General features: G+C 40.8%; 1 protein-coding gene across 2 annotated transcripts in view; it reads right to left on the reverse strand.

Moving 5' to 3' along the window:
• Positions 1-12,574, reverse strand: part of CDH13 (cadherin 13) — a 444,090-nt gene that overhangs the window by 40,612 nt on the left and 390,904 nt on the right. For both annotated transcript variants that reach the window (XM_074550802.1, XM_074550801.1), the window contains exons 9-10: positions 4,290-4,472; positions 3,077-3,330 (exon numbers count right to left, since the gene is read on the reverse strand). In XM_074550802.1, the coding sequence (XP_074406903.1) occupies positions 3,077-3,330; positions 4,290-4,472 (437 nt within the window). The remainder of the gene's footprint in view (positions 1-3,076; positions 3,331-4,289; positions 4,473-12,574) is intronic.

Raw genomic sequence — 12,574 nt, forward strand, 5'->3', positions numbered from 1 at the left:
TGGATGTATTTCAGTTGTAACAGGCTGAAAAAAGAACCCAAAGCCCACCAACATTACTAATTCTCTGCTGGTCTGCCCATTTTGAAGAGATTTGTACTTTGTTGGGGGCGATGTACACAATTCACACACACAAATCTGACATTCATTGCTTCTTGCAGACAAAACATTGTTCGCTCATGGTTATTAATAATCAATTAACCCACAGACTCATTTAGGAGCCTGTTCTGTCCCTTCTTGGCCTTTATTTTACCATATAGTCACAGCAAGGACTGATGGCACCATTATTGGAATTGGATTCCACAAATTATTGGAATTATTATTGTTATCCATTATTATTGGATTCCACAAATTTGGAATCAGTGCTCTATAAAAGTCCTGCACATTGTCCCAAACTCTGAACACACATCTGTCTGTGGGAATTGGAGATAAACATTTCAGCCAGATCCCAACCAGTGAGTGGTTTTGGCTTTTATACATGGAATTTCACCCTGTCCTTAATTGCAGATGCTGTTCTCATCCCAAGTCTGCCTTTTTCACTGCTGGCACCCAGGTGTTTCAACACCTGTCAGCATTAAAACATCTTTAAAAAATGCTGTTTTATGCTTTCATGTTATTTTAGCAATAGGACTGGCAGGTATTCAAATTCGCCTTTTCCTGATGCATTCTACCATTTCCCAGATTTCCATTACATTTGCATTATTTTCCTCTAACTTAGACAACCATTTCCCTTTCCATAGTTCCTTTCTATGATCATTCCTCATTCTCAGCCCAGGCTAGCTTAATTCTGCTCTTCTTTTCTGCACATAAAAGGAAAAAAAACTTGCTTTTGGCTATAAGCCTTCCATGTTTGCTATGCAGATATAGAAAATCTTCTGGGAAAATTCTCTTTATCTTATGAGTTGGTCAAGTTTTGGGGGTTCTTTGTCACCAGGTGTGGTGAATTGCAGAACATGTTTATGTTTCTTAACTGTTTACATCCCCCTTAAAGCAAACTGAAGAGTATTCAGTGACTCACTGGGTGCCTTTTAAATTCAGGGTCAATGTAGTTTGGAGAAATTCAGCAAAATCAGCAGGTCAAGGGGAAAATTTTGGGTAAGAGCTCCTGGATTGTTGGCTTTGGTAATGAAATCCTCACATTTTCATGGCTTTTCTCTCTTAACATCACACAATCAGGTGTTATGATAATGAATGTTAGTTTTCCCATTTCCCTTGAAAACATATAAATTATGGAGAACACCAATACATTTGTTTCTTAAACTCAGTCTAAAACCCAAAGGCAATAAATACTTGCACAAGCCAGGCTCTGAGCAAAGCTGCTGAGGGTCTGACAAACAGAAATTCCATCCATAGACTCAAATTTTTGTGTGTGAAATAAGGGGTCTTTGGAGCAAAAGCTAAATTTAAGGATAAGAAATTATTCTATAAATAAATCCATTTAGAAAACAAGGGAAATTATGTGCTAAGAATCATTCTGCAGATAAACTAGTATTTCTATGATAGAAGTTGAAGGAGAAAAACTGAACTATTAATGTTATTAACAATGTTATCTTTGATGCTGAGAATTGAAACTTTTAATTATCTGCCTTGCCTTCTCCTCCTTCCTCAATGAGCACACTCCCCTGCTTAAATTCATCTCCTCATCATTCAAATCCAAGTCCTTTGCAGTGACATTTTCACCAGGACTTGCTGCTGACAGAGAACATCTCCAAGATCAGCAGCTTGCTTTATTGTGGAGCAGAACACGTGTCAAGCCTTCTGTAAGGATTGCAGGATTGCACAATCGCTGCTAAATAACCCTGTGACAGCAGAGAGAGCTCTGCCTATGGTCCGGATTGACAGAGCCATTGTTCAGCTGCAGCTTTGAAGTCGTTCTCACGAGGAGTTTATCCCCTTTTATATACACTGAGACCTGGGGGAAATGATACTTACGAGGAGAAATGAAAAATTAAACACAGCTGTAGGTTTTAGTGGTAGTGCCTAACCTGTAATTCTCAAATGCTGACAAAAGCTGTCTGGAAAGCCAATTTAGTTTTAAAGAACAAAGTGGTTGTTGTTTTTCACTTTTCATAGAATCTGAAGCCAAAGGAACAAACCAGGTGGATCAAAATATAAGATGATGATATCATGTAGTACCCAAGTTTGCCCCTTGTGACATGGCACAAGTGTGGGATTGTATTATTACAGCACAGAAATAATAATTTATTTCCATTTATCAGGGCCAAGTCTTAGCTTCCTTTAGCTTCAGTCTTTCACTGAAATATTTTCTCAGCTCTTGAAAGCAGATGGACGGTCATTATTTTACTGAGGGACACTATAAATGATCATAAACTGATTTAAGCCCTGTGTAAAACAGATGCATCACTTCTATAGACATTTTAAACTTTTATATATCTTCCCTGGCTCTCATGAAGGAAGAGTAATAAACTAAGCAGGTTAAAAGTAATTTTGAAAGTATGTCAAACCAAGTCTTTTCCTTGTGGCACTTGATTATTCTACTGTAGGAACTTCACAGAGTGGAAAATTATTGTTTCCTGTGTCTTCAACAAACTGAATCTCTAATTGCAAGACAAAACATAAATTGTAACTTCTTACTAAGTTAAACACAATTCTGCACTGGCAGGCAAATTCTTGGGCACATTGCCAGGTAGTGCAGGATGAAAATGAGGGGGCACTGTGGCATTCACATTTTCTGGAAAAATCCCTTCGCTCAGGATTTTGCTCCTGGGAATCTGAGAAGCCTCAGAGAAAAAGGAAAACAATAATTATCTGATTTGCTTCTCCTGTGTTTTGCTGCTTTGGAGATTGTTTACCCACAGGTGATTGTTTCATTGGTTTAATGTGAATTGTTTTGACTCTGGCCAATCAGTGCCAAGCTGTGTTGGGACTCTGGAAAGAGTAATGAGTTTTTCATTATTATATTTTAGCATTGTATAAGTCTCCTTTCTGTATTCTTTAGTATACTTTAGTATTCTTTAACATAATATAGTACCATAAAATAATAAATTAGCCTTCTGAGCACCTGGAGTCAGATTGATCATTCCTCCCTGCCCACAAACACAACAGGCGCTGCTCCCACCTGATGGTCTGGTGCTGCAGCGTGTCGGGGTCGGTGGCGTTCACCGTGAGCACCACGCTGCCCACGGGGATGTTCTCCTGCTTGGTCACTGCCATGGGGTTGGGGTGGAACACGGGGCCCTCGTTGACGTCCTCCACGGTGATCTGCACCGTGGCTGTGGAGCTGGGCCCGTAGGTGATGTCTGGGATCAGCGGGTCTTCGTTCTCCACTTTGATCAGCAGCGTGTGGAAGGCTGAAATCTCGTAGTCTAAAGGCTGCAAAGAAGAAGATCAGAGGGCAAAGTTTAAAGACAACGCTTAATGTTTTTTCCTTTAGCCCACAGCAAAGTTGCAGGCAGCAGAATCAGCCAGAAAGGGACAAGGACATTCCCTGCACCTGGAACTTGGTGGGAGTTCAGGATTAGACACACTCAGTTCTAAAGGGCATTGGAGATAATAAATAATGGACGTAAAAACCCATGGAGACATCCCCCTGTCCAAGAGCTCACATTATTTTGCCACACCTCATAGACACACTTCAATGCTCATCTATACATGTTTATTTACACACAACATGTATTTAACAAACAAATGAGTCACACTCATGACAATAACACAAGCTGCTTTCTCAACTCTTGTCTTGAAACCAAAGGCAAATACATGAATTTGCCTTAAGAGCTGACAATGCCTCTTCTGAAGCCAGAAAGAGAGCATGGTGGTACAGGCAGCAAACAGGGCTGTTTTCTTCTTCTCTTTTTTTATTTGTTACGTTTGAGACATAGGATTGTTTTTATACAAAGGCAATAAATTTTCCCATGAGACTTTAGAAATATGGGACCAATCCACTTCAGAACTGCGGACTCAGTCTGAATCCACTCCCCTTTCTTCCCTGCTACTTTCATGTGTTCTCTGAGTGAGAGCAAAATGGGGCTCTTGAGTTCTAATTGTACCTCCAGCAACAAACAAAACTTTGTTGTCAAATCTCACTACTAGTTGTGATGCTTACTGCAACCCTGGCTGTTATTTAAGCACAACAGCTAGGACCAGGCAGTCCTTGTGACTAAAAAATAAGGTTACTGCGGCAGAAGAAGGGGTTGCACACATAGTTTGGACAAGGGCTGGCAGCCAACTTTATATCTTCTGATAACCCATCCCTGCCGTGCCTTGCTTTGTGCAGTGAACCCAGGGGATGAGCCTGACAGCAGAAACACAGGGCAGGAGGGGATTGTTCTTACCTTGACAACAGAGAGCATTCCCTCGTTAGTCTGGGGGTTGGTGTGGATCTCAAAGCTCTGCCCTGGGTTCCCATTGATGATGGAGTACACAGCTCTCCACGCCCCCGTGGCGGGGTCGTCACGGTCACCCACAGTTAAATTCACTATTACACCTGTGACCCCCTCCTTCACTGTGGCCTGGAACTGGAAAAAAACACAGAGGAAATCGTTACTATTTCCACTTAATGACCACACACACACACACAATATCCAAGGCAGCATTAATTTTTTACCCCAGCAGGAGGAAGATGGAATCCTCGACCGAAACTTTAAATAATGCATCCTCACTTATGAAATATGAGGCAGCACATTTCAGCTGCTCTCCATGAATAGATGGCAGATAGGCAGTGATGTGATGGGAATGGAGCTTGGGAAGGCTCTGATCATAAGAAGACAGTTCAGCCCATATTATTGGAAGGTGAAGCATGAAGAGACTGCAATGCTGCATAGCTGCATGTATTCCCAGAAAGGGAACTGAGGGAAGAGGGACCTGCCTTGTTCAGACCACTTTTGCCTCCAAATCCACTTTTATTTACAAATAAATCCAGTTTTGCATTCCATACTCCTTTTTTTTCATGAATTATCCCACACCCATTCATTTTTCACTGCATTGTTATCAAGACACAAAACAGGTCTCACAAAAACCATTCCCAGAGCATTTTTTTGAGGCCTTGCTCTAAGACACTCAGAAATAATTGGACCTCATGCTACCACTTTGTCTGCATAACTAAAAGTCAGTGCTGCTTTCTATTTTGCAGTGGAAGGATTTTTTTATGACCTTGTGAAATGAGTTGCTGGACGATTCAACCCTGTAAGAAAATTCTAGTTTATTCTCCATCATTCTTATTTACGTAGGAAAAAAAACCATTAAGCAAACCATTGGAAAAGCTTGCAAGGGTCAGACTTAATAACACTCCTCACCTTTCAAGTGCTTGAGGCTGACGTGCTAAAAGCACTGTATGTGAGAGTGATAAGATAATACCTGCTTTGGAGGTGGATAAACCAGGCTGATAACAGACCTAATCCTGAGAAGTGCTGAACATCAGCACTGCCATTACAGATCATTAGGAAATCTTAGCATTTCTAGGGATTAACGCCTTCAAAAGTCCAAAATTACAAACTTTAATGACACAAATTGGTTTTGCTGTACGTGCGCTCCTTAAAAGCTGCATCGTTGGTGACAACGCATCACTCAAGGGCAAGAGTCACCCAAGTGGCTTCAAGGCCTGAATAAACTAAATGTCTTTTCCTCTGTTTTACAAAAGTCATAACTCTGCAGAAGAGTTTGGGGAAATACTGAATACGGAACATGGCGTTTTATTAATATATAGATTTCCCAGTCTGGACAAATAGAAGGTAAAGCGGATTTCCTCATATGAAAATAAAGAAGAAATGACTATGTCTTCCCCTGTGTTCCGTTTCCTTTGCTTTTCTTCTTTTTCCAATAGATTTGATTTATCTTCCCAAACCCCTTTGTCAATTTTTTCTGTATAATTTGAGTGCATGCATTCAGTTCAAGCTTTCCAACCTGACTTCATAAAAGGATGACATTAATAACTGGCTATTTCTATCTTCCTTGGTGTATCTAACAAAACATTTAAAGATTCTTTTGATTTTGATGGTTAATATGCAACCGGTTGTGATTGAGCTTTGTTTCAGACAGTTCATTAAGCTCATTTTCAGTTTAATTAACTCTAAATGATAATACAACAATATTTTCACTTGCTTTGAAACAAATTAAAAGGAAAACTCTATTAAGAATCTTGGAAATAACAGGAGAATGATTACCAAGATTGTGTTCCTTCCAGCTCAGCCAAATGTTTTCCCTGTCAAGCAGACTTGGATACCTCTTACTCTAATTAAAAATAACCAAGTAGCCTGATTGATATTTTTATATTATTTTATATTGTCCCAGCTTGACCATGCATGATATGAGACATCAGAACCATAAGGGTCAGAATTTTTCCCCACAAGTGCTCAGCACCCAACAATTTCCCTTCAGTTGCACGAAAAGGTGACCAGACTTCAAGGAGCCTAATACTAAAGAATCTAACCCTTAGATTTGACCAGGCATCTGCTCCTAATTCATATTGATCCTTGGGAAAAATCTTTTCCTTAATCCTCCAGTCTGATTCAATTAAGAGTTCAGTTCTCCTTTCCTAGCTCACCTTGGGAACTGTGAAGGTAAAATATTAAAAGATATGGCTGTTTTATTCAGATACAATATTGTGAAATCTGTGCAAAAAAATTATTATTTTTACCCCACCAGTGCCAGACTGTGATGGAAAAGATTGGCATGATCTGGCAATTAGTTCAAAAAATATGGAATTTCGGGCTAAGGATGTCTAAATCAAGGACAGAGCTGGGATTGGCTTTTTTCTGCCTCCCTGTTTTCCCCTTGTTTAGGAAGAGCTCTCAGTAACTTGAGGTGCAGAGGGAAAGGGCACAGAGACCTGAGTTCTGCTGAGTTCTGACTCCTGCAGGTCAGGAAATGCCAACATCCCCAGGGAAAGGCTGTGCCAACCAAACAATTCCAGCCACAGTGGCACCCTCACCCCAGAGTCCTTCACATTTGGGAAACAACCACATAAACACAGATATTTGGAGCTGTCTGGAGCTTTAGACTGAAATCTGTTCAAGATGGATGGAAAAGCAGAATGATCAGACCACAGACGTCGTCACAGAGGTCTACTCTAAATTCATAATGTGGAAAGTGTAATAAATCACAGATTTGTGATTGCAAAAGACACATATCTACTGTGAAACTGTGGGGCCTAGAAAAATGCAGTGTGTTTTATCTAGAAGGTGAACTCTTTTGTCTGTTCAATCACCTTTATTTAAGGAATAAACCTTCCAACATTTAGAAAAATCTGTTATACCATGTCCCTTCCAAAAACAAAAGTAAGAAAGGGAATTTAAAGACTAAGAAAGGGCAAAAATAGGAATTAGATTAGGAAACAGAGAAAAATAACCACAGGTTTCTCTTATTTCACAGTGAAAGGTTTATATTCTCAAAGCTTAACTGGGAAAGTCTGAACCAGTGCTCTAAAATAAAACCCCACAGTGGCTAACACAAATAATTGGATCACAAGTTAATTGATTTTACTCATTTTAAATATCTGCACATCCCCTAAGCACCACTATAAATTAAGAATAAAGGAGATGAGTTCAGTACTTTATTTAAACTGCTATCATTTGCACCCATTTGAACACTAATAACTCAGAAGGAGAATACCCTGGGCCAGAGTGGGTTTGCTGGAAGGAGCTGTGTGAATTTACTGCTTCTGAGTGTCTGAAATGTGAGTTGAACCTGCTCTGTGATGTGCCATGCTGCCATATATTGTGCTTATCATCCATACAGCCCAGAGATTATGGCAATTCTGTCATTTTTAAAGTTTTAGAAATAAAAGGGAGAAAAAAGAGGCAGCTCTTCTATTTCTGTGTCCAAAATCTAGTGGCAAAATAGACAGAAAATGGACTGATAGAAATTTAGAAGGAAGCACTGAATGAACAGCAGTTAATGGGGAACTGGAAGATTTTGAAGGAATAAAGTGATGGATGTAGAGTAAGAGAGTGAGGCTTGTGAGGGTGCATAAATAGAGTGGAAAATGGAGCAAGTCAGCAATATTTGCCATCATGGTGGACTGATGGGGAGCAGATAAGGACACTGGGATTCTTGTGAGGGGTCACCAGCCTGGTTCCACAGGCCATGGAGGGTGGCAAGGAGCAGCTTTTGTTCCTGACAGCACAGCATCAGTGCAGGGATGGCAGGGAGAGCAGAAATGTTCAAACCAGCTGTGCCTGAGCAGAGGAGTCTCAGTCCTACAGATTGCTCCTCCCTTCCCTGGATCCTCCAAGCTGAATTTGTTTCCTGCTGGAGCCAGGAGGTGACACTGAGCCAAATGCTCCTCCACACTGAGCCCTGTACTGAGCTGATGGGACAGGGCACCGGCAGCTCTTAGGGACAGAAAATTCCTCTGGGTGGTCCCAGGACAAACCAGCCTTGTCAGATTCCCATCACACAGAAAGATCACTGTGCAAAATGTCATCACCTGAGAATCCAGGCACCGACCCCAGTGTCAGACATTGCTGGGAGTGGCACCCAGACCCTGTGAAAATCAGATTCTCATCTCACAGCCTCATTTAAAGCTCCTGTAGTGAATGAGATTCTGTTTAGTGACTTCTCAGAGTGGATGAAGAGATGAACTTCAGTGCATCTGAATGTCTCCTGCCCAGCAGCGCCTGAGCACCGACAGCACCTTTAAAAACTCTCAGAGTGGGGCACTGGCACCCAAATAAAGAGCTGCCACAAGCAGCAAACACAAAGCAAGAGAAACGTGCCTGGGGTGGGTGATCAGCACCCAATGGCTCATTAAGATTCTGCACACTGTGATTCCCAATCAGGAATAAACAAATTAAAACTCTGTGTCAGTTTGCATTTATCAGGGTGATATTCCAGTGGAAGGTGTTCTGTGCTGCTATCACGTGGTTGTTTCCTCTCCTCTCTATCATGAAAGATGGGAAATAATGGGATGTATTAATTCATATGTCTGTGTTAGAAATTCCACAGAGAAATTGTATTACTGCAATTATCTCCCTCCACTGAAGCCCACTGCCTTTGTGATCATATTTTGTCTGTCTAATTTCTTGAGAATGTGATGACAAGTTATAGAATCTCTTGCAACCTGCTTGCTCTTTTTGCCTTTTCCTTTGCATACTGCCATTCAGTACAAATGCACCTGAGCTCCCAGGATTTATCTGCCAAGGAAACAAAGCATTTTCCATAGCTCTGTACCTGGAACATCTCCAAGCACAAAGGAATTTTCAGAGTGGTCACAAAGGTCTTCATTCTGGATTAATCAGGAATGAGAGTCTCATAAATGTCAGAAATGAGCATTTCAGGTGGAATTCAGTGGGACACAGAGCCCAGTTTGCCAGAGAAGGATAACTCAAGTCACTGCTGCTTGAGGTAAGGGTAGTACAAGGAGGAAATTGTATTTCTGCAGTGACCAAAGTGCATCCTGAAGCCTTTTTCCTCCCATCCTTAGGCCTCAGGGTGCTGCCCTGCTGAGCTGGGCCCCTCAAGGGCTGCAAAACTGCACCTGAGCAAAATCAGATTATACCAAACCCTCCCCTGCAGTGACTGAATGGAAAATGGTGCGGTCAAAGCAAACTTGGTCAAAGCAAACTTGGTGCTACATCTCCCTAATCTCTTCTGCAGATTTTAAAGGTATTTTACTTCTAAGACTGTGCACAGTCTTTGCTGTGTGGACACAAACAGCAGCTCTATTTCACTACAAAAATATCTGCATTAAAATAATGGATTAGGTTGATGTGAGCTGCACACCAAGCAACAGCACATGAAACACTTGGAAAGCCATTTAGATGAAAGACACCATATAAATATAAAGCATTATCATGGTATGACAAGGATTTGATGGTGTAAACGAGATGCAAAGCAGAAATTATAGCTGTGAGTCACCTAAACAGGCTTTATTATTGTCATTGTCTTACTGCCATAATGCTGGCTCATAGGCACTGCATTATTTCTTGACTGAAAGTGTTTCTTTCAGCTTATTCTATATTTTTTCTGAGCACATAATATTCTTCCACCTCCCTAGTGAAACTACAAAAAGAATTCAATCAAAGTTTAGAAAAAGAAAAACAAAAAAACCCCTTTCAAATATGTGAAATTGACCATAATAATTTTGGACGCATTTTCAGTTTTTACTTTTGGATCATTTTTCACAGCCTCTGCATTTTAAATGCTTTGTGATCTTTCAAGGCACACACCAGTTGCTTTAAAGAGTAAAAGCAGGACTCAGTAATGAAGGACTGAATGAATATTTTTGTCTGCAAATTCTTTGTCTGCAAGTCTGCAACAAGAGCAACCAAACTGAGAGATCAATTAGGTAAATGGAAGGCTAAGGATTCAATTCTGCTCTCTGGAACATGGCTACAACGTCTGCAGGCTCTGAACTTCTGCCTTTTTATAGAAAAACACAAAGATGCTCAAAACCACTAATATTCATCATGAATGAGAAAAAGAAAGGAAAAAAAAAAGGCAGTTTCAGCATGGCTTCATTTTGTTTTGCTGCTCACCAGTCTGCTTGGAAAGGCACTCAAAGAAACAAAGGAAAAAGAACTTATTAATCAGGCTCCAGATAAAAGTCCCTCTGGAGGAGTTTTCCACCAGGTTAAAGCCAAATTATTTATGGGACTGAGACCACTTCAGGTATTAGAATGAAAAAGAAATGGGGTGAAATGGATGGAGGGGGAAAGGGAAGGGGAAGAAAGGAAAAGGAAAAAGGAAAAAGGAAAAAGGAAAAAGGAAAAAGGAAAAAGGAAAAAGGAAAAAGGAAAGAGAACCTGCTGGGTGCTGCAGGGGCTGCCTGTAAGGTTGCCAATGTGAAGGGTCTTCCTGTCCCTCTTGCAGACACCACAAATCTTTGGAAACCTTAGAAGATCTACAGAACAAGATCCTCACCAGAGCCATCAATTAATTTACAGAACTTTCTCCCTGCTTCTTCCCCACAGCAGTACTGAAATCCCACCCAGAGCTGGTGCTGATTTCAATCCTGTCATTTATATGCTTGCACAAGACTAAAAAGCCATTTGGGGACTGCAAATAAGTGATGGTGAAGGTTACTTGAAAACAGCTGCTTTTTGGAATTATTTTGAAGATTTTGTTTACACAAGATTACACTCTTCCTCAGCCTAGCTCAGGGCCTCACTGAGCAAAGGCAAAAAGATAATTCTAACATGTATTAATCATATGTTGAATGCCTGCTTCAAAGCCTGCTACCTCCAGGTGTACATCAAATATCTGAAGATGCAGAAGGCAGACAAATATGCTCTCTATTTTTTTGCTCCTGAATATATAAATAATTTAGACATGATTCATTCTTTTTCACTTTTCCACCTATAAATGCAAGGTGCATTCAGTGGTTTCTGGAATAAATCAAGTACCCACCAATAACTGGACACCTCTAGAATGATGGTTGTATCAGAGAAAAACAAATTCTCCTTCTCCAGGTGGACAGAGCACAGTGGAAGGTCACTGTATTTATTACATTTAAGGAACTTTTGAGAAAACCTCAAATAATAATGTTATTTTCTGAGCTATAAAAAATTCCTTCACCGCAGGTAGAACAAACCTTATGTTTAAAACAAGAGCAAGAGAGAAAAGGATGCTGTGAGCAGGGCTGGAGGAGCAGCCTGCACCCATTCACCTGCCTGGGGAGCAGGCACAGCTCTGCCTTTCACATTCATGAGGCTCCTTGTGCTGAATGCAGCCAGCCCAGCTCCCCTCATTTCCTCCTCCGTGCACTTCCAGGGCAGAGCTCTGTATTCTCCCCAAGATGCTGGATGTCTTCTTTAAATGGAGCGAACTTTGAATAGAATACGCCTCTCTGGATTTTTCTTTCTTTTTTTATCCACCTGACTTGAGGAGCACAAAGATTGACAGGATTTTTTTTCCTCTCACTAGTCCCAGTGATGGTGACAAGGGAAGGAACTCTTGTTCAATGGTCCTTTTTCATTTTTTAGCACAGACTTTTTCATACCCATACCAAATTTTCTGGTGGTGCTGAAGATGAACATCTGAGCATAAATGGTGGAACTCACTGATCCTGCCCTACTAAGAGGAAAAACAATGCACTTCCCATCCAGGCAGAGCTCTGTATTCTCCCTAAGATGCTGGATGTCTTCTTTAGATGGAGTGAACTCTAAGTAGAATGCACCTCTCTGGATTTTTCTTTCTTTTTTTATCCACCTGATTTGAGGAGCACAAAGATTTTACAGGATTTCATCCCCGCCCACTTATCCCAGTGATCACAAGGGAGGGGAAGGGACTCTTGCTCAATGGTTCTTTTTCATACTTAACAGAGGCTTTTTCATACCCATACCAACTTTTCTGGTGCTAAAGATCTGAACATAAATGGTGGAACTCACTGATCCTGCCCAGCTGAAAGGAAAAACAATGCACTTCCCATCCAGGGCAGAGTTAAGCCTGTGTTCTTCCTGGATGTCTTCTTTAGATGGAGTGAACTTTAAATAAAATACACCTGTCTGGATTTTCTTTCTTTTTTTTATCCTCTGGATTTGAGGAGCACAAAGAATTTACAGGATTTTTTCCCACTTATTCTAATGGTGACAAGGGAAGGGAAGGAGGTCTTTTGTTAAATGGTTCTTTTTCATATTTAGCAGAGATTTTTCATACCCAAACCAATTTTTTAGGTGCTGAA

Source organism: Zonotrichia albicollis, chromosome 13 (genome assembly GCF_047830755.1).
Source record: "Zonotrichia albicollis isolate bZonAlb1 chromosome 13, bZonAlb1.hap1, whole genome shotgun sequence".
Lineage (NCBI taxonomy): Eukaryota > Metazoa > Chordata > Aves > Passeriformes > Passerellidae > Zonotrichia > Zonotrichia albicollis.